We start from the raw sequence: 26,714 nt of genomic DNA on the forward strand, positions 1-26,714 counted from the left end.
TAGCCTCAAGCCGACCAAAGCCTTGTGAGTGGATTTGGTAGAAGGAAACTGAAAGAAGCCCATCGTATATATGTATATATATATATATATATATATATATATATATATATGTATGTATGTATGTATGTGTTTGCCCCCCCCCCCCCCAACATTGCTTGACAACCGATGCTGGTGTGTTTACGTCCCCGTAACTTAGCGGTTCGGCAAAAGAGACCATTAGAATAAGTACTAGGCTTCCAAAGAATAAGTCCTGGGGTCAAGTTGCTGAACTAAAGGCGGTGCTCCAGCATGGCCACAATCAAAAGACTGAAACAAGTAAAAGAGTATATATATATATATATATATATGCATGCACACACACACACAGGGAGATAAAGTTACTAGCCTTTGTATCATTTATCTGTCCGAATGTTTTAGTGTTCTCTATTGCATTTTTGTTCCATTTTTTATATTTATATATACATACAGCGGTATATGCACACACTTGTGCTCACCTTATAGTGGGTATGTCTCTAAATTTTGTAAGACTCTTACTCTATCTTTTAGTCCCTGTCAGACTCTCTTCCTCTTTTCTTTTTCTTGCACCCCATCTCTTTCTCACATTTCTTGGACCTCTCTTTCTTTAAACCCCCCCCCCCCCCATCTATCTCTCCTGCACCTTTCCCTTTGTCTCTGATTTTTTCTAATCTTTCAATCCCACTGCCCCTACCCCGCTCTCCTCCTTCCATGTGACCGGTGTCTGGCCAGCCATGATCTTTCTTTCTTGGCCTGACTGCTGACTGCTGACTGCCAGCACCTCTTATGTCTATCTCCTATGTTCCTGCTTTTAGGCTTTCACTTCATACACGCCAGCTCAATTCGATTCATTCTCAGTCAAAAGACACCTGTTATATTCTTGCTGTTTGTATTTGTAATTGTGTACCATGTTCTCCGTATTTTGTCTTTGTTGCCGTACACATTCGCTAGCTTTCTTACAAAAAAGTCTAATGCTCTTAGACTTTTTGAGGGGCAACCAGATAGAACTGTCTCAAGTGTAACTGCCTGAAACAATTAGGACTTCTGGTATACTTGACTGAGGAAAGAAGGGCACGAATGACCCATCTTTGTTTTGTCTGTCCTAATTGTTGTTTCTCCTGTCTGCCTTTGCATCATCTATCTGGCCGAATCTTTCATTGTTTTCTATTGCATTTTTGTTCCATTTTATATATGTTTGTATGTGCGTGCGTATATCTATCTATCTATATATATATATGTACGTATATATGTATGTATGTATGTATGTATGTATGTATGTATGTATGTATGTATGTATGTATGTATGTATGTATGTATGTATGTATCTATCTATCTATATATATATATATATATATATATACATACATACATACACATATATATTTATGTACTTATATACACATATATATATATATACATTGTAGTCATGGTTGATCATGGTGTCATGCAAACAGCATCTGTACCGGTGGCATGTAAAAGCACTCATTACACTCCCGGAGTGGTTAGCGTTAGGAAGGGCAACCATGCCAAATCAGACTGGAACCTGGTGCAACTCCCTGGCTCATCAGCTCCAGCTAAACCACCTAATCTATACCAGCATGGAAAGTGGACATTAAATGATGATAATATATATATATATTTATGTGGAGAATGGAGCAACAAATACAAGAAAAAGCAATATTGTTGGACTAGTTAGCCGTTGTTTTATTACGTGGAGGTTATGTAATGAGTCATTGTGGAGGTTGAGGTTATGTAGTGAGTCATTTTGTATGTTATGCAATAGTCATATATATATATATATATATACACACACACACATGCTGATAAATTTAGCATGTTATTCTATATAATGAATATGAAATTACAATGCATGACTATTGACAATATTGTCAGAAGTTTATACTTCAATATAGTTGCTTTAGTGTAATGCTACACAAGTCTCATTACACTATTTTCTAAGAACTAATAAATACTTTCAGCTATTTTGAGTGATTATGACTAATTTTTTTAGCATTCCGAATACTCTCTCAAATGTAATACTTATTCACTCACTCACACACACACACACACACACATAAAAGAAAGTGGCACTCAACACATTTGGCAGGAGTTATGTTCATTATTTAGCAAAAATTTGATTTGGCTCCATGTGATTTAAAGATTTATGGGCTTGTAAAAGAAACCTAACTCTTCAAGCTTGGGTAACCTAAGCCCAATGATCTAGATTCCTTTTACAAGCCCACAAGTATTATTAAATAATACACACCCACATATATATGAGTTTCTTTGTCTAATGTCTGTTTCTCTATGGTAGCATGGGTAAGAGCAAACATATCTGAAGCAGCCTTATACAGCCAGATGCCCTTGTCACTTAGAGATTTTTTTAATATTTCATCCAGAAAGTGCAGAGCTACTGGTTGTAATGTCTTCCATATACCATCAATTCCACTCACAAGGAATTGGTCAGCCGGATGCTATAGCTATAGCTGAAGGCGGTTGTCCAAGGTGTTGTGCAATGGCATTGAATTAGAAAACAAATGGCTGTGAATTGAGCTTTTAATGACACAGCCATATCTGCACACGCACACACACACATGCATAAGTGACAAAAGCTTATTAATACTGAATAGCAATCTTTATATCCTAAAGAATGAACTCCAGATAATGAAATCATATTCAGTTAAAAATATTTCTAAATGATTAAAATATTGTGTACATCAAAAAGTTAACGTTTTTTTTTCTTAGAGAGCGCGAAGACTATGTGTGTGTATATGTTACAGATAGCAGATGTGTGTTTGTGTTGATTGACATGCCATGACATTCATTATATGTGTGTGTGTTCTGTATGTGTGTTGATGCCACAGAAGCCATGTATTCTTTTTTGTCAAGAAGTAATAAACAAAAATTGTGTTTAATTGTTTAAATAGAAGCCCAATTGTCACAAAAATTAGTAATGCGCTGCTGAAGGTAAGTATGAAAATAAATATGTAAAAAAATTAAGATAAATTTTACTATTTCTGAGATATTTCAGTTACACACAAACTTCCCTAGAGCTTTTAGTATTATCAAGATATAGACTTCGAAATTTTTACTAAATGTAATTGCTATAAATTAGAAGTAAAAAATAAGGAGCATTGTTGATGTAGTCTTAAAACACACACCTACTTGCGCACACACAAAATCAAAAAACAAAACTTACCCAGAGAATAAATCAACAGGACAATATCTGCTCTGCTCCAACCATAGTCCATTCTTGCTCTGTAGCAAAAGAAGAAATTTCATTGAACCAAATGGATGTCAACAAGTAAATCAACCAAATCAACAATTAACAATTATTTAGTATTACCTTTGAAATAATTCAAGTTCAAATTGAAAAAAATCTCAGATGTTTATTACTGACCATAACTTTTAGAGTCATAATAAAAAAGGCAAACTGAACTACTTTCAGTTATAAGCCGTTCCTTATTGATAACTTTCATCACTTAGTTCTAATATCTATATGGTTTTATCTACCTCTTCTACTGCTTCTTGTTATTTGGTTATAGCCATATTGAAGCAGCTATTAATTGTTTTAGGTTAAACATTTTCTAATCCCCCACTCAACATTACAACAATATTTTTTCTCTCAAATTGAATTTTTTGTATTTTCCCCTTAGGCATCACCATCATTTGTCTTCTTGTTTTACACAAGGGGTTATGGACTTTATGGACTTAACTCCCTAAAGAAATATAATCAAGCACATAATTCTAATATCAATTTTCTCAAGCTGGCATGAATTTATATCAGTATATCATAGCAAACTACTTAAGTAGAGACATAAAAAAAAACAACTTTTTCAGACCAAGCAGTGTTTAACCCTTTAGCATTTCAACTCGCCATATCCGGCCCAAATATTCTATTTATTTTTATGTTCAAACCAGCCACATCTGGCCTATCACACCTACCCTACAATGTCATTCTAAAAATAAGCAAATGATTAATTCAAGACAATATGAATAAACAAGCATTACATTTAACAGAGTAATCTGAATGCTAAAGAGTTAAGTAAAAATAGCATATAAATTTGTCAGTATGTTATAGAATGAGTGAAACAAGAACTTCTCAAAATATTACATTTTTTGTATTCATGAATCTAATGGCTTTAACCTTTTTTTTTATAGCAACCCACCCAAGACTACCCTTGATTCTATGATACAAATTTCTGTTTTAAAGTGATCTAAATTAAAGCTTTCCCTCAAAATTTCATACTAATCTATGTTCCAAATATCAGCTAAATGACAAAATTATTTTACTAAATTTAATTGAAACAAGCACTGTATATCAACAAAAATATGGTAATGAAAGGGTTAATTGATTAATGATGTAATTTACACAGATAAATAATTAAAATAAATGACAAAAAGAGCTGGTAGGTGTAGCTACATGTATAATAGGATCAGAAACTGAAAATATATGTCATCTAATGTGTTTATGAAGAATTTACCGTGTTTCCCCGAAAATAAGACCTGGTCTTATATTAATTTTGCATAAAAAAAATGCACTAGGGCTTATTTTGGGGGGGATATCATATTTTTGAAGAAAAAATCCAAGAAAGACAAAAAAAGTTTCATGCCATAAATACTGCAGTCTCATCCATAGCAATTATATTGGAGAGATTGTATTTAGAAAAGTTGATGCCATCAACAAAGGACTTGAATGCAAGTGCACGTTGAATCACTTCAGCATCCTCCAGCTTGAACAGAGTTGTCAATCTTCTTAGAGAGAGCTCATAACACCGAAGGAAGTTATCCAACCAATGAGGTGATGCTTTGAATATCTGTTGGGGTATATCCAACTGTGGTGCCATTGCAAGAGCAAATTCTTGAATATCAGCCCTGCATACAACCAAAATCTTTGTTCTTCTGTCAGCAATCCATCCAGAGATGATATCTTCCAGCTCCGAAAATAACGGTTGTCGACCTGATCCACACTTGCGTACTCTGCTCACCGTTTCTGAACCATTCAGAGATTCAACATCTCTTTACAGAAAGCTGTAAGATTCTTGTTATGTGACTCTTCCACAATTCTTTTCTTGTACTCCATGGAATAACTCTTTCTTTTGCACTCATCTTGCTTGGCTAAAGTCTGCTTGGTGCAGACTTTAGCCAAACTGCGGTAGTTGATTTATTTTGCAAACACCACATGATCTTGATAACAAGCTGATGCATTTTTGACTAGCTCTTATTTTTGGGGTAGGGCTTATATTAAAAACGTCCTGTAAAATCATGTTAGGGCTTATTTTCAGAGTAGGTCTTATTTTTGGGGCAAAGTAGTTTTAATATCAGAAATTTAAAACACAGTAACCCAGAGAGATTTAACCAGTAATTCTCAGTGCACAGATGAAGAAAGAACAAAGAAACTACTATAAATATGAAATTTGTATGATATACAGAAACCATATAAAATAAAGGATAGCAACACAGAGATAATGAAATTTCATTTCACAATAGCTTAGATCTAAAGTCTGGTGTCTTTTCTTATAAGTATTGATAGTAAAAAATTAAGCACCTTTCAATGTTGATAAAGAGTGTAATTTTGCTCCTTAAAAATTTGGCAGAATTGTTATAATCTCAGGCAAAATGCTTCCAGCATTTAAGTTCTGAAGTTAACTCTGCATTTTATCCATCTAGTACTAGATTCTATAATACATCCAAGATGTTAATGGAATCAAAATAGATTTTATTTTAACCCATAGGTTTAACTACTTGATGTATCAAAGTATGGAATTAAATAATAATCCTGCATAACAATGAATCTAGAGATAAGTCAATGTTTCAAAGAGAAATAGAGCAGAGTAAAATGAATGATGTACATTGTTAGGAATGAAGAGAATTTCCTAGATCTCATTTGTGAGAAAGACAACTCTGATTACATGGACAGTAAGGACTAGTGAGGTTTTGTAATAACATTACACATTAGCTTTGGTAAAGATAAATTATAAATAGCTGGCAGAAGAACATTTTTTGCTAATCTCTAATACATGTCAGGTTTAGACTAACAATTAAGACCTCTAACATTAATATATTTATGGTATAATAATGGGCATGGACAAGCAATGTATTCCTTTTGTTTGCCTCATGTTGACAGATTAATAAAATTAGGATGTGTTTTTACTTTCCAAGTGAATGATTAGTTATTAGGAAGATCATCCAGTTGTTATAAAAACACAAACAACTGATCAAATAAAAAAAGACAAAAAAACATCCCAACCAGGAAGAATTAGATTTAACAGATCATAAACTAATAGAAATCAACAAGTAAAAGTGAAACATGAAAACCAGAAATGATAATGACAAACTCAAAAAAAAGCAACCCTACCATACCCACCCCAACTACAACATCTAAGCATTACATATTCTTTTATTCTTTTTTTACTTGTAGTCATTTGACTGTGGCCATGTTGGAACACTGCCTTAAAGGGTTTTATTAGAAGAAACCAACCCCAGGATTTATTCTTTGTAAGCCTAGTACTTATTCTATCAGTCTCTGTTGCTGAACCACTAAGTTATGGGGATATAGACACACCAACATCGGTTGTGAAGTGAACCTACATCACAGTCTGTACTCATTAAGAGCTTACCTTGATACTGCTCATAAAAATCTAACTGCCTTATGTTTCCCACACAAGTAGGCCTTAGCCAGTATTTTATATATACTTTTAGCTTTCATGCACAAATCCTGCAATAATATTATTGAGTAGAAATTAGTATGCTAGTTTTTAATATGACTGCTATTAACCCATTTTAACCCAGGTTAACCCTGTCGAAATTTTGAAGATAGTTATATAAATAGGGATAACAAACATACAGAAGCATCTAGTTAACCTTTATTGCAGTAAATAATTTAAATATAACTGTCCTCAAATGAAGACAGTGGGTTAATATGGGTTAATTAACTTCCACATTTCCTCTATAATAGGGGAATTGGGTTTATAGTTACTCTTCTGAAATTTTCTGTTATGTTGTTGTTATGCTCCAGGTTTTACTCTGATCAAGCAAACCTATGATTAAAGTCATTCCTACAATTGCATTATCCAGTGTGCCCTTCCCTTTTCAAGATGGTAGGTAGGTTGATATTTGAGGGAATGTAGTTGCTACTTCTAGCACATTTAATGATAATATAGAGACTCCCTCATTGACTTGTTTTCACTGTTAACGTCTTCTATGTAATGCTCGAGGGAATGTGTGGGGTAGCTGAAATAAAAGCTGAGAGAGCAGTGAACTGATAAAAAGTTTTGTTTGGTAAACAATGAAGCTACAGAGACAATAAGTATTACAAACATGAGTTTTTAATGTTAAGCTAAGATCACCTCCATTAAAGTGTAAAAATTTAAATTCACATGTTGACTGTAATCGCAATACTATATTAAACTTAAAATTAAATATCAAAATAAAATTGGGTATAATATGTCTTTCATTAAGTTATGTTCCAATAATCAAATTGCTATACAAATAAGTAACAAAAAAAACAAAACAAAAACAAAGTGAAAGCTCCTTCACTAAAATCTCTCATAATTCTTTACTATTATAAAAATTGAAATACAAATGGTGCACACATGGCTATAGTGGCTGTGTGGTAAGAAGCTTGCTTCTGAACCACATAATTCTGGGTTCAGTTCCACTGCATGGCACCTTGGGCAAGTGTCTTCTACTAAAACCTTTAGAGTGGATTTGATAGGCGGAAATTGAAAGCCCACCATGTCAGTGCATGCATTATTTATGTATGGATACGTGTGTTTATCTCCTTGTCTTGACATCATAGATGTAAATAAGTGCCACTGTCATAAAAACCGTGTGGAAGCCTGATCATCATCATCATCATCATCGTTTAACGTCCGCTTTCCATGCTAGCATGGGTTGGACGATTTTACTGAGGACTGGTGAAAGCAGATGGCTACACCAGGCTCCAATCTGATTTGGCAGAGTTTCTACAGCTGGATGCCCTTCCTAACGCCAACCACTCAAAGAGTGATGAGTGTGTAATATGAGTGTATGTGTACGTACATATATATATATATATATATATATATATATATATATATATATATATAAGCAATGTTAATTCTCTAAATGAAGTATTAACAGTAACTGCACGATAAAGTGTAGTATATTGCCACTTAAGTGTGGCTGACCCCTAGGGGTGGATGTTACTGTTGCTTTTAGCCCCAGGAGGACATCTCCTCCAGCTGGCTTATCGACACACGACTGTGTCCTGTTTGCCAAGGGAAGTTGTCCCTCTCACCATGATCTGTAGCACGAACGGATCCGGATTTCAGGGTTATTTCCCTTCATCGGCGTTCGACAGCCACTGACCTTGGTGAGAGAAACAAAAACCTGGCAATCTTATATCTACTTTTCCAGTGAAATTCTTCACTGATATCGAAAAGGTGAAAACAAGCAATGTTAATTCTCTAAATGAAGTATTAACAGTAACTGCACGATAAAGTGTAGTATAACCCTGAAATCCGGATCCGTTCGTGCTACAGATCATGGTGAGAGGGATAACTTCCCTTGGCAAACAGGACACAGTCGTGTGTCGATAAGCCAGCTGGAGGAGATGTCCTCCTGGGGCTAAAAGCAACAGTAACATCCACCCCTAGGGGTCAGCCACACTTAAGTGGCAATATACTACACTTTATATATATATATATATATATATATATATATATATATATATATATATATATATATATCTCACTGTATTGACCAGACTATCAGTTGTTGTTACACACTGCTGGTCAAAACGTGCTTCCTTGCATTATTGTGGCTTTCAAATGATGCCATTCCACTGGTTAGGTAGGTAGGTAGGTAGGTCGGTAGGTCAATATTCTCTCTTAAAAGAATGCCAGTCCATTACAGGGTTACCCATTTGTGGCTGTGTAGACTGGAACAACATAAAAATGTTTTGCACATCAATACAATGCACTGCTAGTCTAGGAATTGAAACCATAACTGCAAGATCATGAGTGCAACACCCATAACATTAGGCCATGTGCCTCGGCACACAAATCATCATCATCGTTTAAGGTCCGCTTTCCATGCTAGCATGGGTTGGATGATTTGACTGAGGACTGGTGAACCAGGTGGCTACACCAGGCTCCAATCTGATTTGGTAGAGTTTCTACAGCTGGATGCCCTTCTTAACCCAACCACTCCGAGAGTGTAGTGGGTGCTTTTACATGCCACCGGTACGAAGGTCATTCAGGCGGTACTGGCAACGGCCATGCTCAAAATAGTGTATTTTACATGCCACCTGCACAGGAGCCAGTCCAGCGGCACTGGCAACGATCTCACTCGAATGTCTTTCCACGTGCTAACGGCACAAGTGTCAGGAAGGTGACGTTGGTAACGATCACGCTCAAATGGTACTATTTATGATCATGCTCGGATGGTGCTCTTAGTCCTCCACTGGTACAGGTGCCATCACGATTTCGCTTGCCGCAACAGGTCTTCGCAAGCCGAGTTTAGTGTTCAGTGAAAGGGATGTTCTCGAACGAACAAATATATATATATATATGAATGAAAGAATAAATAGAGTCAAAAGTAAGAGGGAGTACAGCTGTTTAATGATTACTATTTGTTCTTAATGGAATACACCTCAACCAATATATATATATATATGAAAGCTTATCACTTATGAATCAGTGATACAGCAAGTTAATCCCACAACTAGAAACCATAACAAATTCCAACAACAAACTTTATTGTAGTTTGGTTTAACACTCCTAATTGTGAAGGACACTTAGTAGTAGTCGTAGTAATAATAATAATAATAATAATAATAATTTATTTAATAGTTTACTTAATACCTCTTCTTATCTTCTACAAAACAAGCACAATAGTTAAAAAACTCTTGTAATGAATTTAGCACACTGCTAATATAGGTTTACCATATCTAAGAGTCCTGACCTTCTTTTAAAGTATCACACACAAACACACACACACACAGAAGATACACTGAGACACACACACACACACATACACAACAACAACCAGATAGGCATACAAAGGCATACATGAATACTCAGAAACAATCACAAAGAATGTGTAACTTACGAATTTCTGTAAAATGTTTTTAACCTTATCATTCAAGTCAATAAATAAAACATGTTTATATATATATATGTGTGTGTGTGTGTGTGTGTGTGTGTGTACATATATATATATTATATGTCTGGTTACAGAAATGCTCTTAAACAGTCTGCTTTTTTTTCCATCCTAGTCAACCTGCACACATTTTGTGTGAACACCCTCAACTGCTAACTTTACACTCCACCCTATCCAGACGTTTTACAATACAAAATCCTTAACTGCCAGCCTTTATCTGTATTGGAGAAATGATACTGTGGCACCAGTGAATTGTAATGCACTGTCACTGTGAATTGAAATTGCAACAGGAAACAAGAACTGGTGATTCTGAGTTATCCATAAGAATGGATAAGGTTAGCAGAGTAAATTTTTGAAGAGTTTAGCAAAATCTGTAACTATATACACAAGAAGGTACTAAAAAGTTCTTGGCTTTAAAAGTGTTGCACAAAGCATAGTTAGACATCCAACCTTCTAAGTTCTTTTACAGGGCTTGGAGAAACTGAGGGACTGCTGCAATTAGTGTGTAAATCTGAGAGAATATGTTGAATAAAATCATAATTAACTGATCCTCTTATATTTTCTTTTACACAAAGCCAGGAACTTTTCAACACCTGGCTTCAAGGGTATTGTGAAAGGCCTGGTTCGAGGCCTAAACTTCCAAGTTCTTTTACAAGGCTTAGAGGAAATGAAGGACTGCTGCAATAAGTGTGTAAATCTGAGAAAACATCATCATCATCATCGTTTAACATCTGCTTTCCATGCTGGCATGGGTTGGACGGTCTGACCGAGGGCTGGCAAGTCAGAAGGCTGCACTAGGTTTCAATCTGATCTGGCAAAGTTTCTACAGCTGGATGCTCTTCCTAATGCCAACTACTCCGAGAGTGTAATGGGTGCTTTTTATGTGCACTGGCACAAGGGCCAGTCAGGCAGTACTGGCACTGACTATGCTCGAATGGATTTTTTTTTTAACATACCACCGGCATGGAAGCCAGTCAGGCAGCACTAGCATTGACCACACTCGAATGGTGCTTTTTACGTGCCACTGGCACAGGTGCCAATCAGGCAGTACTGTCATTGGCCATGACAATGACTTCACTTGACTTAACAAGTCTTCGCAAGCGCAGTTTATTGCCCAATGATTGAAGGGTACTCTTAAATGGGCCGGTTATGCTGCACTGGTATAGGCCACAGCTAAGGTCTCATTTGGCTTGCTGGGTCTTCTCAAGCACAGCATATCTCCAAAGGTCTGGGTCACTTGCCATCGCTTCTGTAAGGGCCAACATTCAAAGGTCGTGCTTCACCACCTCTTCCACAAGTTCCTTCAACTGCTAGGGTGTGACACTTTTTCACACAGCTGTCCTCATCCATACGTAACACATGACCATACCAGCGCAGTCGTCTCTCTTGCACACCACATCTGATGTTTCTTATGTCTAGCTGAATAAAATCATAATTAACTGATCCTCCTGTATTTTCTTTTACACAAAGCCAAGAACTTTCTAGCACCTGGCTTGAAGGTTATCGTGAAAGGCCTGGTTGGAGGCCTAAACTTCCAAGTTCTTTTACAGGGCTTAAAAAAAATAAAGGACTGCTGCAATAAGTGTGTGAATCTGAGAGGGGAATATGTTGAATAAAATCATAATTAACAGATCTTCCAGTATTATCTTTTACCCAAAGCCAGGAACTTTTCAGCACCCTCTCGTATTTATATATTATGCAAGTAAGGATCAAATGAAATCTCAAGAATATCATTCATATAATGAGATTTTGACCATGAGTTTTCATAAAAGCATGAATACTTCTGTACAAGATAACCTCAGACCAATTGTTGTCATTGTAAGGTGGTTAAGGAGATTGCTTTGTAAGTGCATGGTTTTGGATTCAGTCCCACTGTGTAGCACATTGGCCAAATGTCTTCTACTACTGCTTTGTGAATGAATTTGGTGGACAGAAACTGTGTGGAAGCCTATCATATATGTATGTGTGTGACTGTATTTGTCCCTCCCCCACCACTTGACAACTAGTATTGGTTTGTTTACAACCCTGTAACTTTGTAGTTTGGTAAAAGTAACCAAGAGACTAAGGACCAGACTTAAAAGATAAGTACTGGGGTTGGTCTGTTCAAATAAACCCCTTCAAGGTGCTACCCCAGCATGGCCACTTTCCAATGACTGAAACAAGTAAAAGATAAAGCTACATAAACTCTTAAGGCAAACAGAAAAAAAAAATGTACAAATGGATGGAATAAAAATAACTTACCTTTAAATGAGATCTCATACAAAATTTACAAACTTTGAATTTTATGGGATTTTTTATATGATTTGATATTGGAATAAATCCTGATTTAGGCTGAAATAAAATCAAATTTAGATTAGAGATATTAAGCAATTATCAAGATGATAGTTTCATTAATAGAATTTATAGTTTTTCTAGAAGGAAACAAAAGAAATATGTGGAACACATAGCATGATTTTCTTTTGTTGTTGCTCTAGGTCAATGTATTCCAGCTGTGACCACATTCTTTTATGGGCATGTAGGACTATATTATCTAATTCGACAAGTCCTTTCCTTGTTTGAGACAGTAGGGTATGGTTTGAGGGAAAGTTGGCCTCTACTTTGACAATTTCAACACATGAAAGCTAAGATATTAAATAAACAACTTCTGATCAAAAATACTCCTGACACAGCTGGCCTGTCTTTTTTCAAACTGTGTTCACAACCACCTTATGCAATATGTCCTTCACTTCTTCCATAAGATGGTCTGTTGAGATTTGATGGAGATTTGGTTGCTATTTCTAGCTTGATCAAGTAACCACGAAGAGGCTGCCTTATTAGCTCAAGATTTTCTTTATCGTTTTACAAGTATGAGGGGATTGCTGAAAAGTTCCTGGCTTTGGGTAAAAGAAAATACGGGAAAATCAGTAAATTATGATTTTATTCAACATATTCTCAGATTCACACACTTATTGCAACAGTCCTTCAGTTTTTTTAAGCTCTGTAAAAGGGCTCAGAAGGTTGGGCTTCCAAACAGGCCTTTCACAGTACCCTTAAAGCCAGGACCTTTTCAGCACTCCCCCAAACATATTTTATTTGCTACACGTGGAAAGAAACATACAAGCCTTGAGTAGTTTTGTGTCAGCTAGCATTTTAAGGATATTGGCACATGTAAACTACAACCACTGAATCAATGAAGCTGCCTCTACACAGCTGCTGCATGACTCACTAGAAATAGCTGACAAATTTTCTTTAAAATCCAAATCCTAATATCATAAAAATAGAAGGTAAAATTGGCTAAAGTAGTCCTAGATAGCTTATGTCCGACAGAAAGATGGGAAGAGCACTGTTGGAATTGCTTGATTACTGTTCCCATCTAGGGCTAAGTAACAACAACATTAATGATTAAGTGAGATATATGTTTGAAAAAAAAAACCTTTGATTAATGCATGTAATTGGTTAGGCAAAATATGTAAGATGATGTCAATAAATAAAAACAAAGAGATATTGAATGAACTTACATTGGTTACTTTTCAAATAAAAGAAAATAATCAAAAAGTTCAGAGAAATACATAGTTATCAGCTGGCTATTCTAGTGTACTATGACAAAAAGTATTGAATTACTATATTTATAATGGTGGTTGGTGGACATATGTAGTATTAGTAGCAGTAGATAGTGTGGTGCGGCAACAGCAGCAGTAGAGATGTAGCATGTCAAGTTAGTGTAGGTATGTGAAGGAATGGTGGGAGAGGTCACAGAACATCATTTTATATATTTTACTGAGCTCTCCTAATGCATTGTTCAAAAGATTTTTCAAACATTTATCTCATGTACACATATTGCAATACTTCAAGCAAATTACAATACTCTTTTAGTATTGAATAAATCAGGCTGGATCATAGTTAAGAAGAATGTAAGCAGTTTCAGGTGATTGGCTTTAATAAGTAAGCCATTATGTGGTAGCTTGACCTAGAAATAGCAACCAAGTCACCCTCAAATCATACCCTACTGTCATAAAAAAAGGAGACTTTGGATGATTTGCTTTATGATATACTGTTCCTGAAAATGAAATGGAGAATGTCATGGCTAAAATGCCTTTAATCACAGCCTGTTTGTTCAGAACTGACTTGAGGTTAAAACAACAACTATGATAGAAAAAAGCAAGGAACCAAATCTACAGAATTGCTTCCCCCTCTCTTACCCTTATATGAATAAGATTTCAAGACTTTAGATTCTTCATTCGTCAAGGCAATTAAACTTTCTAGGAACTTTCCTATTGATCAATTGTTGCTGATAAAGAGCATCATTTTGTTTAGTTAGGTATTCTATAACATATTTTTCTGTACCATACAATGCTGTACAATTCAATTCTGAGTCTACCATTCAATCCACTATAGAAGTATACATTACTTTACATAGTATTGTAATACAAAGGGGATTAAAGGTCAAATGACTGCAAATAAGTTTAAAGAGAAAGGGGAGAAAGAAAGAAAGAAAATAGGCAAGAATGAGAAGGAAAGAAAATAAGATTTGAGTTCTGACTTTCTGAGCAGGGTACTTATTTTTTGAATTTGATCGGTTCTAAAGTAAATTTGCCGAAAATATATAACTTTTAATCCTATTCATTTTCAGTGATTAGTATCTTTTGTGACACTCAAATGCAGTCCAAAAATAACTAAGTCATACGCAAAATTAAGATTAACATCATCAACAAGTAATTTTTGCATTCATTAATCCTTTCAGGGTTGGCATAGTTTTTGCAAATGTGGGCAAGTTTGGGTTGTTGGGTCAACCACTCAATTATGGACTAGGCAGAGAATCTGGAAGACTGAAACAAACTGAATTAATGTGTTCTGTCAAAGAGCATAGTTAAGTCATAAATTTATGCTCAATGCTGCTTAATACTGGAGAAAGGATAAGGTTTTATGTTATATACTTGTGTGAATATAACAAACGCAGTAAACATTATGATTGAAGTAAAGATAAAAGCAAGAGTACTAACCTTAATTTCAATACTAATAGTAGCAGGGTATGGCACGTTGGATTGCATGGAAGAAATACAGTTTGGTTGGAAAACATAACAGAAGTCTGGTAACACTAATGCAGCTCGAGCAGCAAAATCTATGTCTTTACCTTTACGGTGAGCTGAAATGAGAAATTTTTGAAGATGAGTGTTATTATTACTTAGCAATAACTTGGCAGAAACATAAGAGATCTGTTCTAAATTCCATTGAGGTCAACTCTGCTTTTCATCCAGAGTCAATGAAATAAAGGACCAGTCAAGAACTAGGGCTTGTTTCAATGAACAATCTCCTGGTTTTCTGCTTATCTAAGAAGTTGTTTTTGGCAGAATCAGTAACGCATTGCCCCCCCCTCTCTCTCCCTATATATATAAATATAAAGATCCCCATTGGTCATGAATGACAATGGGATTGCACCCAGAAAGTTAACGTCTGAGGCACAAGTCCAGACAAGGTTGCTTGCGGAAGAGCAGCAGTCATCCATGCATACCAGCCTCCCCTCTCCACGCCACCAAAATTATCCAAAGGAAAGGCAAAGTCTAATACTGCTTGGTACCAACTCATTTCTACAGCTGAGTGAACTGGAGCAACGTGAAATAAAGTGTCTTGCTCAAGAACACAACACAGCCTGATCTGGGAATTGAACTCACGACCACATGACTATGAGCCTAACTCTCTAACCACTGAGCCATGCACCTTCACACACACACCCTTGTAACTGAATATGGTATATATATATATCATCATCGTTTAACGTCCGCTTTCCATGCTAGCATGGGTTGGACGATTTCACCAGTCCTCAGTCAAATCGTCCAACCCATGCTAGCATGGAAAGCGGACGTTAAACGATGATGATGATGATGATATATATATATATAAAATTTAAAACAATTTGATTTGGATCCATGCAACTTAAAGTTTCATGGGGCCTCTAACCAAAGCCCGTCTCTTTCAGGTTTCTGTTAGAGGCTAACAAAATTTTATGTCACATGGAGCTGAATCAAACTGTTTTAAATAATATATGTAACTCCTACTAAATGTGTTGAGTGTTTTTTTTTTGTTTGTCCACTCACTTATGCATACACACACACACACACACACACACAAAAATAAACTGATGCCATACCTAACCATACAATTGTAGTTAGAATATACAACAAAAAAGACACCAGAATATAAATATAGAAAAAACATGAACTTGCCAATCACAGGATATAATCAATATAATATAAATTCCAGTGTAAAAATGCCAGTTGTAAACTTCCTGATTCAAATTATTACATCAGGCACTCTAACTCTGACACCTTGTCAGCTGACTACATTTACAATAAAGAGCAGTTATAAGTACAGGGTTGAATCAAAAGTTTTTCCTGGATTTTCAGAACTTGAATCACCATGTTATATCATTAATTTGATACAATTTGTCCAATTTTTGCTGAATTATTTATTCTTTATTTTACAACTTTGATAATGAGTGATGAAAAAATTGCATTTAGAGCCATTTTACACTACCTGCAAGAAAAAAAGGACTAAGTGCAAGGGCAGTGTCAAAAATTAATGATGTGGAAGGTACAGGGACTGTCAGTGAATGTGTGGTACAAGACTAGCTTAGATGTTTCAAGCAAGGTGACACTAGCCTCAAAAACAACAGAAGGTCTCCCCAAAGTCAGGGAGACCTTCTGTTGTAGAAGATGAAGCATTGCTTGAAATCAGCAGAACTTGGTCCTTCAAAAAGCATCATCAATTGACACATCCATGAGCTCAGCCTTGTGAACAGATGTTTAAAAGCTCCTCATAATGACCAATTACCAGGCTCAACAATGTGTCAACATTTGCAAACAACTGCTGATAAATCTTTGTAAGATGCTTGTTTTTGACACTGAATTGTAATTGGGGATTAAAAAAAAAAGGATCTATTTTTGTAATGCTAATATGACAAATCAGTGGCTTCGTTCACGCTGGACTTCAGAAGCTGTTGTCAAACAAGGGCATTTTGAACAGATCATGTTGAGTGCTTGGTGGAATTTTGAGGGAGTGTTGCAATTTGAGCTTGTCCCAGATGGTCATGCTGTTAATGCTTGCCTTTAAGCTCCACAGCTGCAGTGAATATATGATACTTTGAAAGCCTGCTACCCAGCATTGGCCAGTCAAAGACACACAATGCCCCAGCACACACTGCTAATGCTTGATCAAGTGCAAACTTGAGGGGTCAGAAGTGTCCCCTCACCTTGCCTACAGTCCAGACCTTGCACCATCAGATTACCACCTTTTCTGTGACACGGTTCATTTCATGTACGGATGGAGGTTCAATAATGTGGATGCAGTGGAAAACAGGCACAAGGAGTTTTTTGCCTCTAAACCAGCCGAATGTTATAAACATAGAGTTGTGCTTCTGGCACAACAATAGCAACAAACAATAGAACATGATGGGATACATTTTGATGAATAAATGCTTTTCATATGTAATTCGTTTGAAGTATTAATTAAAGCTTGCAAAATGAAAATACTTTTGACTGGTAAATGCAATGTACAAACTGGTTTTGCTATAAATGTATTCAAAAAGAATTTCATTTCTTACATCAATCATTTAATGTCCACTTTCCATACTGGTATGGGTTAGACACTTTGACTGGAACTGGTAAGCCAGGGAGTTGTACCAGGTTGTAATCTGATTTGGCATGGTTTCTACAGCTGGATGCCCTTCCTAACGCCAACAACTCTAAGTGTGTAATGGATGCTTTTTACGTACCACCAGTACGGGTGCCATTTGCATGACACCAGCAACAGCCATGACTATGATTTCATGGGTGCCATTTACATGACACCAGCAATAGCCATGCGCTGTCTGACACATGGAAGTACAGAAAAGTAGAGATTTAAATATGATGATATATTATACACACGCATGTGAATGCACATGTAAAAATATACATACATACATACATACATACATACATACACATATACACACAACATAAGATTAAACAACTTTACTCTCAGATCTAACACAAAGTGGCCAAATCATGTTCCTAAGAACTGGTAACTCCAGGTCTTCTCTAATATAAAAAGCATAATATATATAATAAATGTTGCATATATAGATTTAGAGATTCAATAAATAGAATTCAGTGAATTAAGAAGCAAACTGAAATAAACATTGAACTTGATATGATTGAATAAAACCTATGAAGGTAGTGTCTGAGCAGAGATACAGTTCACTCACTGAAACCAGTCAGAGAGAAAAAAAAGTAAAAAAAAAAAAAAAAAAAAAAAAGCAATATGTTTCTTTCAAATCTGAAACCAATGTAATTCCGGTTTCTATCCTAATTGTGTTAAATGAACACTCCTAGATATATGAATTGATGTTTTTCTCACCAATATTGTATTTTGATAACATTTTTATCGGAACACTTCATGTTAGAAAGCACTTGAAAATCAAAAACAAAATCCATATCAGTTTTGTTGATAATATATTAGAATCAAGTTCATATGTAAGTGTATTTTATATAAAAATAATGTAACTGAATTTCTGTCTGTGTATCCATCTTCACACATACAAACAAGTACTTGTGTACATAAACATTATACACATGTAAAGATACAAATATTTAAGAATAATCAAAATAATGAAATACAAAAGAGGAAAAAAGGAAAAACAACGATTGTGTTAGCGGATACCAAGTAGATAGTTGCTGGCTGTGTAGTTTGTTAATTTAGGATGGACTATTACTTATCAGCCAATACTAACAGCTGAATTAAGTAACAGCACTCAGATCCTAAGATAAAGCTAACTTAAGATGGATGGCTTCTGAATTCAGCACTTCAAGCTAATAAAATTGTTATCAATTACATTGCACATGCTTCAACACTATTCACTGATGAACAATAAATACCAATTGTACATGTTTACAGCTCGGTGGATTGAGCTAGCAAGTGAGTGCTATTGACAAGATGTCAGCCATCAACTTTTCGCCATTAACACTGACAATAACAACTTGTCAGGTTGGTTTGTGCTAAAACATAAACTATAACATCAATAAAATGTAGGGTCAAGTTTTATAAGTATAATACTGGTATTAATTTTATGTACTCAATGCATGAGTAAAAGTAAAATCTGATTGCAGCATAAACTGAAATCTGGACATCTACATTTCATGATCCTTCATTGCATTAATAAGGTTCAAGATCCTCAAATATGACCTCACTGCTTTTACCAATGTCTACTCCTTCTATAGATATCTTCCATTATCACTGCATGGTACTGTTTCACCTTGCACTCATCATCCCTTCACATCACATAGTCATCTCTCATGCATATAGTGATTGGTGCTTTAATTCTCTGTTCCTCTCAGCTCACCTGTACACTATCTTTCATCAACTTTAAGTGCATGGACAACAGACCAAACTCGACACATTCCTCGTTAGTCCCCACATCTTCTAAAATCAATGGCTCTATGTCAGTACCATGTAGCATCACAGTCTTACATATGTGAAAAATTCTAAATATTGTCTGTCTTTCACACAAATACTGTTGTTGATCAATATCATAAGCAAAGTTTAGATGTAAACTGATAGCAAATTTGAAAAAGTAAAATACAGAGTCAGTAACCCCAGCTTCAAGTTTACATACATTTGGTCAACATCCTTTCAGCACTACTGGTACTTATTTCATTGACCTTGAGTAGGATTTGAGCTCAGAATGTGTAGTGTATTTTTTGCCTCATCCTCTACAAATACGCCAGTCCAAAATGAATGACTACTCAGAGAAAACCTCATTACGTTTAAATTTATTTACTTCCCTTTGTTTCATTTGTCTGAATTGTTCATTTCCTTACATATAATAAATAGGACACATCATAGGTATCAATTACACAAGTTAAGTATATTTGGTACTTTGTTTATTAATCCTGAAGAGACAAAAATTATTGTATCCCCATTAAAAATTTGATATTAGAAATACAAGTCTATTTAGTTCTACTTAAATAAGTCTATTTATATCCTCTACTTTAAATTTCCAACTTTGGTAAAAAGGAATTACATTTCCAGAAGAAAGCATATATATATCTTTTATCTTTTACTTGTTTCAGTCATTAGACTGTGGCCATGCTGGGGTAGCACCTTGAAGAATTTTCAGCTGAATGTATCGACCCTAGTACTTACTTTTTATAAGCCTGGTACTTATTCTATTGATCTCTTTTGCTAAGTTGCTAAGTTATGGGGACCTAAACACACAAGCACCGGTTGTCAAGCGGTGGCTGGGGACAAACAGACACAAAGACATACATTATCATCATCATCATCATCATTGTTTAACGTCCGCTTTCCATGCTAGCATGGGTTGGACGATTTGACTGAGGACTGGTGAAACCGGATGGCAACACCAGGCTCCAATCTAATTTGGCAGAGTTTCTACAGCTGGATGCCCTTCCTAACGCCAACCACTCAGAGAGTGTAGTGGGTGCTTTTACGTGTCACCCGCACGAAAACGGCTACGCTCGAAATGGTGTCTTTTATGTGCCACCCGCACAAGTCAGTCCAGGGGCACTGGCAACGATCTCACTCGAAAATCCTACGGGAGCCAGTCAGGCGGTACTGGCAACGGCCATGCTCAAAATGGTGCATCTCATGTGCCACCCGCACAAGAGCCAGTCCAGGGGCACTGGCAACGATCTTACTTGGCTTGCCGGGTCTTCTCACGCACAGCACATTTCCAAAGGTCTCGGTCAGTAGTCATCGCCTCGGTGAGGCCCAATGTACGAAGGTCTTGCCTCACCACCTCAGCCCAGGTCTTCCTGGGCCTACCTCTTCCACGGGTTCCCTCAACGGTTAGGGTGTGGCACTTTTTCACGCAGCTATCCTCATCCATTCTCACCACATGTCCATACCAGCGCAATCGTCTCTCTTGCACACCACAACTGATGCTTCTAATGTTCAGCTTTTCTCTCAAGATACACTCTGACGGGTATTCACATTGACATTACACATCCAACGGAGCATACTGGCTTCATTCCTTGCGAGCTTACGTATGTCCTCAGCAGTTACAGCCCATGTTTCACTGCCATGTAGCATGGCTGTTCGTACGCATGCGTCATACAGTCTGCCTTTTACTCTGAGTGAGAGTCTCTTTGTCGCCAGCAGGGGTAAGAGCTCTCTAAACTTTGCCCAGGCTATATATATATATATATATATATATAATGTATGATGGGCTTCTTTGAGTTTCTGTCTACCAAATCCAGTCATAGCCTGAGGCTATAGCAGAAGATACTTGCCCAAGGTGCCACGCAGTAGGACTGAACCCAGAACCAGGTAGTTGGGAAGCAATCTTCTTACCACACAGCCATATTTTTATTAATATTTAGCAGAAGCAACAGAATGACTCAGAGTCTGAGAGTTTTGTGTGTTGGCACTTATCAAACTAGTTTGATAAGTGTCAACACATGCAACCCCCGAACCTGGAGTCACTCTGTTGCTACCGCTAAATATTCTTTTCTACTCTAAGCACAAGGCCCAAAACTTTTGGGGAGGGGGCTAGCTGATTAGATCGACCCCAGTATACAACTGGTACTCAATTTATTGACCCCAAAAGGATGAAAGGCAAAGTCAATCTCGGCGGAATTTGAACTCAGAATGTAAAGACAGATGAAATACCGCTTAAGCATTTCGCCCTAAATATTAATAGAAATATACATATACTCATATTTTGAGTTCTCTTTTTCCTGTTTGCACCAACATACCTATATGTATACATATATATCACATGACCGACCAAACTATTGGATGTTGTAATACATTACTGGTGGTCATAATGTGCTTTGCATTGTTTTAGCTTTTGAATGATGCTGCCTTGCTGGATGAGCAAGCCCACATTCCTCCTGATTTGAAGGCTAGTCTGTCACAGGGTTACCCATTTACAGCTGAGTGAACAGGAGCAATGTAAAATGAAGTGTTTTGCTCAAGAACACAAAGCACAGCCGATCTGGGAACTAAAACCACAATCTCATAATCATGAGTGCAACACACTTAACCTCTGGGCCATATGCCTTCACACAGACACACACATGTATATAATATATATATAACCGATGTAAATTTTGAAATTCAATTCTAATACTATTGAATTAAAGTACAAAATATTCAGAGTTTAAACTGAGTCAAATTTTAAATGAATATCTTTATTTCAACTTGTAATATATAATTTGAAAAAAAAACTCAAATATGGTTGGGAATAAAGATGAATTGCACAAACTAATGCAATTAAATATAATTCAGCACCATGTTCTGCGCCGTGAGGACCAAAGACTCGAGGTATTTTGTGTTGCAAGACAGTGTAGGAGAGAGAATAGTGATGTTGTAGGAGAGAAATGTATTCGCATGGATGATGGTACGCTTGCACTAAATGAGGCTGCAAAGAAAGAGGTCTGGAGATGCCACTACGATAGATTGTTTAATAAAGAGAATGAATGGGAGAAAGAGAGCCTGCCGTATGTCGACCCAACAGAGGGACCAGCTATCCGAGTTGACAGTACCAGGGTAGATAAAGTAATTAAGAGTATGAAGACAGGGAAAGCCCCCGGCCCATCAGGAATCACTGCAGAGATGCTCAAAATATCTGGCAGTGTTGGCTACAGCCTAGTCACCCGTATTTACCTGGGTTCGTACCAGGTAAAAGCACCACTGATGCCATATTTCTAGTGAGACAGCTGCAGGAGAAATATCTAGCCAAGGATAAACCTCTGTACCTGGCCTTCGTTGACATGGAGAAAGCCTTTGACAGGGTCCCCCGATCCCTTATCTGGTGGTCAATGAGGAAACTTGGGATAGAAGAATGGTTAGTGAGAGCTGTGCGAGCCATGCACAGAGATGCTGTCAGTAAGGTGAGGGTTGGAAATGAGTACAGTAATGAATTCCGGGTAGAGGTAGGGGTCCACCAAGGTTCCGTCCTCAGCCCCCTCCTATTTATCATAGTCCTCCAGGCGATCACAGAGGAATTCAAGACAGGTTGCCCCTGGGAGCTCCTCTATGCTGATGACCTTGCACTAATTGCGCAGTCACTATCAGAACTAGAGGAGAAGTTTCAGGTGTGGAAGCAAGGACTAAAATCGAAGGGCCTTAGAGTCAACCTAGCAAAAACCAAAATCCTAATAAGTAGGAAGGTAGATAAAACACAAACCCCTTCAGGTAGATGGCCCTGCTCAGTATGCAGAAAAGGAGTAGGTAGTAACTCTATAAGATGTACCCGGTGCAAGCTATGGACACATAAGAGGTGCAGCAATATCAAAGGCAGATTAACTATGGAGTTAGTTTTTGTATGTGGCAGATGTTCAGGTGCAATAAACACTGTAAACAAACAGGAAACAACTTCTATCTCATTCCAGGGAGAAAAACTAGAGGTAGTCGATAGCTTCCGCTATCTGGGTAACCAAGTTAGTAGTGGGGGTGGGTGCGCTGAAAGTGTAGCTGCTAGAATAAGAATAGCCTGGGCAAAGTTTAGAGAGCTCTTACCGCTGCTGGCGACAAAGGGACTCTCGCTCAGAGTAAAAGGCAGACTGTATGACGCATGTGTACGAACAGCCATGCTACATGGCAGTGAAACATGGGCTGTGACTGCTGAGGACATGCGTAAGCTCGCAAGGAATGAAGCCAGTGTGCTCCGCTGAATGTGTAATGTCAATGTGCATACCCGTCAGAGTGTAAGTATCTTGAGAGAAAAGCTGAACATAAGAAGCATCAGTAGTGGTGTGCAAGAGAGACGATTGCGCTGGTTTGGACATGTGGTGAGAATGAGTGAGGATAGCTGCGTGAAAAAGTGCCACTCCCTGACAGTTGAGGGAACCTGTGGAAGAGGTAGGCCCAGGAAGACCTGGGCTGAGGTGGTGAGGCAAGACCTTCGAACATTGGGCCTCACCGAGGCGATGACTACGGACCGAGACCTTTGGAAATGTGCTGTGCGTGAGAAGACCCGGCAAGCCAAGTGAGATCGTTGCCAGGGCCCCTGGACTGGCTCTTGAGCGGGTGGCAAATAAGATGTACCATCTTGAGCGTGACCGTTGCCAGTACCGCCTGACTGGCCTTGTAGGGTTTTCGAGCGAGATCGTTGCCAGTGCCCCTGGACTGGCTCTTGTGCGGGTGGCACATAAAAGACACCATTTCGAGCGTGGCCGTTTTCGTGCGGGTGACACGTAAAAGCACCCACTACACTCTCTGAGTGGTTGGCGTTAGGAAGGGCATCCAGCTGTAGAAACTCTGCCAAATTAGATTGGAGCCTGGTGTTGCCATCCGGTTTCACCAGTCCTCAGTTAAATCGTCCAACCCGTGCTAGCATGGAAAGCGGACGTTAAACGATGATGATGATGATGATGATGAACATAATTCTAAATATAATTGATACAAGATAATGAGAATTAGGTTATATTGCTTGACTATTGTATAAAATAGCATTCAAATCTCCTTTAAATCACACCTTACAATCTTACATAAAGGACACATTACTTTAGATAAAAAAATGGTTACAACTGGAATGTCTTTGAATATAGACATCCTGGATGATCAGGGTTAACTTAGATCTAAGCCACAATATAGTAGAAGTTTTCTTTTTATAAACACAAATGGTATGTGTGTATGATAAATCAAAAGATCCCTCTCTATATTTCTTGCTTTTACTGAAAGGACTATTATTTATCAATGGATTTTTTTCTTCGTTGCCACAGTGATCCATCATGTTAAATGATGGTGATGATGATGATGAATCCTTGTGGCAAAGATAAAAAAAAAAACAAGTGCCCTTTGTAACTTAATTAAAGTTTGATGAAAAGTCATCAGGTATCATCCATGTTTTTATGAACAAAATGTAAGCTTTGTTCAAAGATAGCAAAATATTGACAAATTTGGAAGTTTATGGTTGCATGTGTACTCAAAAACAGTTTCTGTAATTTAACATTAGTGGTCCCTAGTAAAATTCAAACAATGCACAAGAGTGCATTAGAGATTTCAGCAAGCAGCATTGCAGGATACTTATTTAGGAAAGTAGTAACACCAATAAAAAACAAAAAAAACATACAGAGTAGAAATGACTCTTTAGTTTGGGAGAAAATGTCTCTAGTACTGGTGGCATGATATAGCACACAGTCCACACTGTAAGATATACACAACAACAAAATTGGTTGGTTTTCTCTGTTGCAGTGTATGTCAGGTGACAAGAAGTGAGTCACTGTGAGATCCATTTAACTCATGCTAAATGGATGCAAAAATGGTGATGACTTCTGTATTGCCTTCAACCATCTGATTGAAACAAACATTGTTTTCAATATATATGGAAATCACATAGATTTCAAATATTGCATTTCACAAAAGGCCTCACTTCATGCTTAGCAGATATTTTGTTATGGATTATATGAAATAAAAATTTAAGAATATAAACTCATCATCATCATCGTTTAACGTTCGCTTTCCATGCGAGCATGGGTTGGATGATTTGACTGAGGACTGGCGAACCAGATGGCTACACCAGGCTCCAACCTGATCTGGCAGAGTTTCTACAGCTGGATGCCCTTCCTAATGCCAACCACTCTGAGAGTGTAGTGGGTTCTTTTACGTGCCACCGGCACGAAGGCCAGTCAGGCGGCTTCCGTGCCAGTTTTGTAGTTAAAAGTATTGTTCTATGTTCAAAGTTTTAGAAAAGATACAAAATAAATTCATAAAATTTAAGTGAAATGAAATATCTAAATCAAAACATTAAAAAGCAATTGCTAATTTTTCAGAAGAGAGAAAGCAGCCTAAACAATGGAGTGTGATTTTTCTTCAGTAATATGCTTGGTTGCATTGAATCTATCTTGTGTCCTATCATAACAATGCTAAAATGTTATTAAAGCTATGTGCCGAATACAAATATTTGTCATCTATTTAGTAATAACTAATTTGAGGGTTTCATTCTTTAAAGAATAGAAGGTAAAAACCCACTTTGGTCATGAATAACCATGGGATTGCACCTAGAAAGTTCCCCTCCAAGGCACAAGTCTGGGCAAGGTTGTTTATGGAAGACCAGCAGTTGCTCATGCCTACCGGCCTCCCCTCTCCACGCCACCAGTGTTATCCAAGGGAAAGACAAAGGCCGATACAGCTTGGTACCAGTGATGTCACAACTCATGTCTACAGCTGAGTGAACTGGAGCAACATGAAATAAAGTGTTTTGCTCAAGAACACAACACACAACCTGGGCTGGGAATTGAACCCACTGCCTCATTATTGTGAGCCTGACACTATTACCACTGAGCAATAAAATTATATTTATACCATGCATTTTGTAGGTGGGGATTTCCAACTAGCCAGTCACTGGTTCACTGCATTTTCGATGGTGAGAATGACAAAGAATTGTCTGTGTAACTCAAGCTGAGTAAATACCACAAGATATTTTTCTTTGAATGCACTGATTTTACTCCCAGAACTGTACATCTTCTGCTGATATACACTGGCAACAGATATAGATAAACATATGTGATAAATTTTGCAGTCTCCACATACTAAATTTCTCTCTGAAGGCACTGGCTGACTGGAGGCTT

At 37.2% G+C, this 26,714-nt stretch overlaps 1 protein-coding gene across 2 annotated transcripts in view; it reads right to left on the minus strand.

The window, feature by feature from the left end:
- LOC106881623 (inositol-pentakisphosphate 2-kinase) overlaps positions 1-26,714 on the minus strand; it is a 66,608-nt gene that overhangs the window by 23,587 nt on the left and 16,307 nt on the right. For both annotated transcript variants that reach the window (XM_089354148.1, XM_089354147.1), the window contains exons 5-7: positions 15,141-15,283; positions 12,403-12,492; positions 3,215-3,273 (exon numbers count right to left, since the gene is read on the minus strand). In XM_089354148.1, the coding sequence (XP_089210274.1) occupies positions 3,215-3,273; positions 12,403-12,492; positions 15,141-15,283 (292 nt within the window). The remainder of the gene's footprint in view (positions 1-3,214; positions 3,274-12,402; positions 12,493-15,140; positions 15,284-26,714) is intronic.

This window comes from Octopus bimaculoides, chromosome 6 (genome assembly GCF_046866305.1).
Source record: "Octopus bimaculoides isolate indiv1 chromosome 6, ASM4686630v1, whole genome shotgun sequence".
In the NCBI taxonomy this organism is placed as follows: domain Eukaryota; kingdom Metazoa; phylum Mollusca; class Cephalopoda; order Octopoda; family Octopodidae; genus Octopus; species Octopus bimaculoides.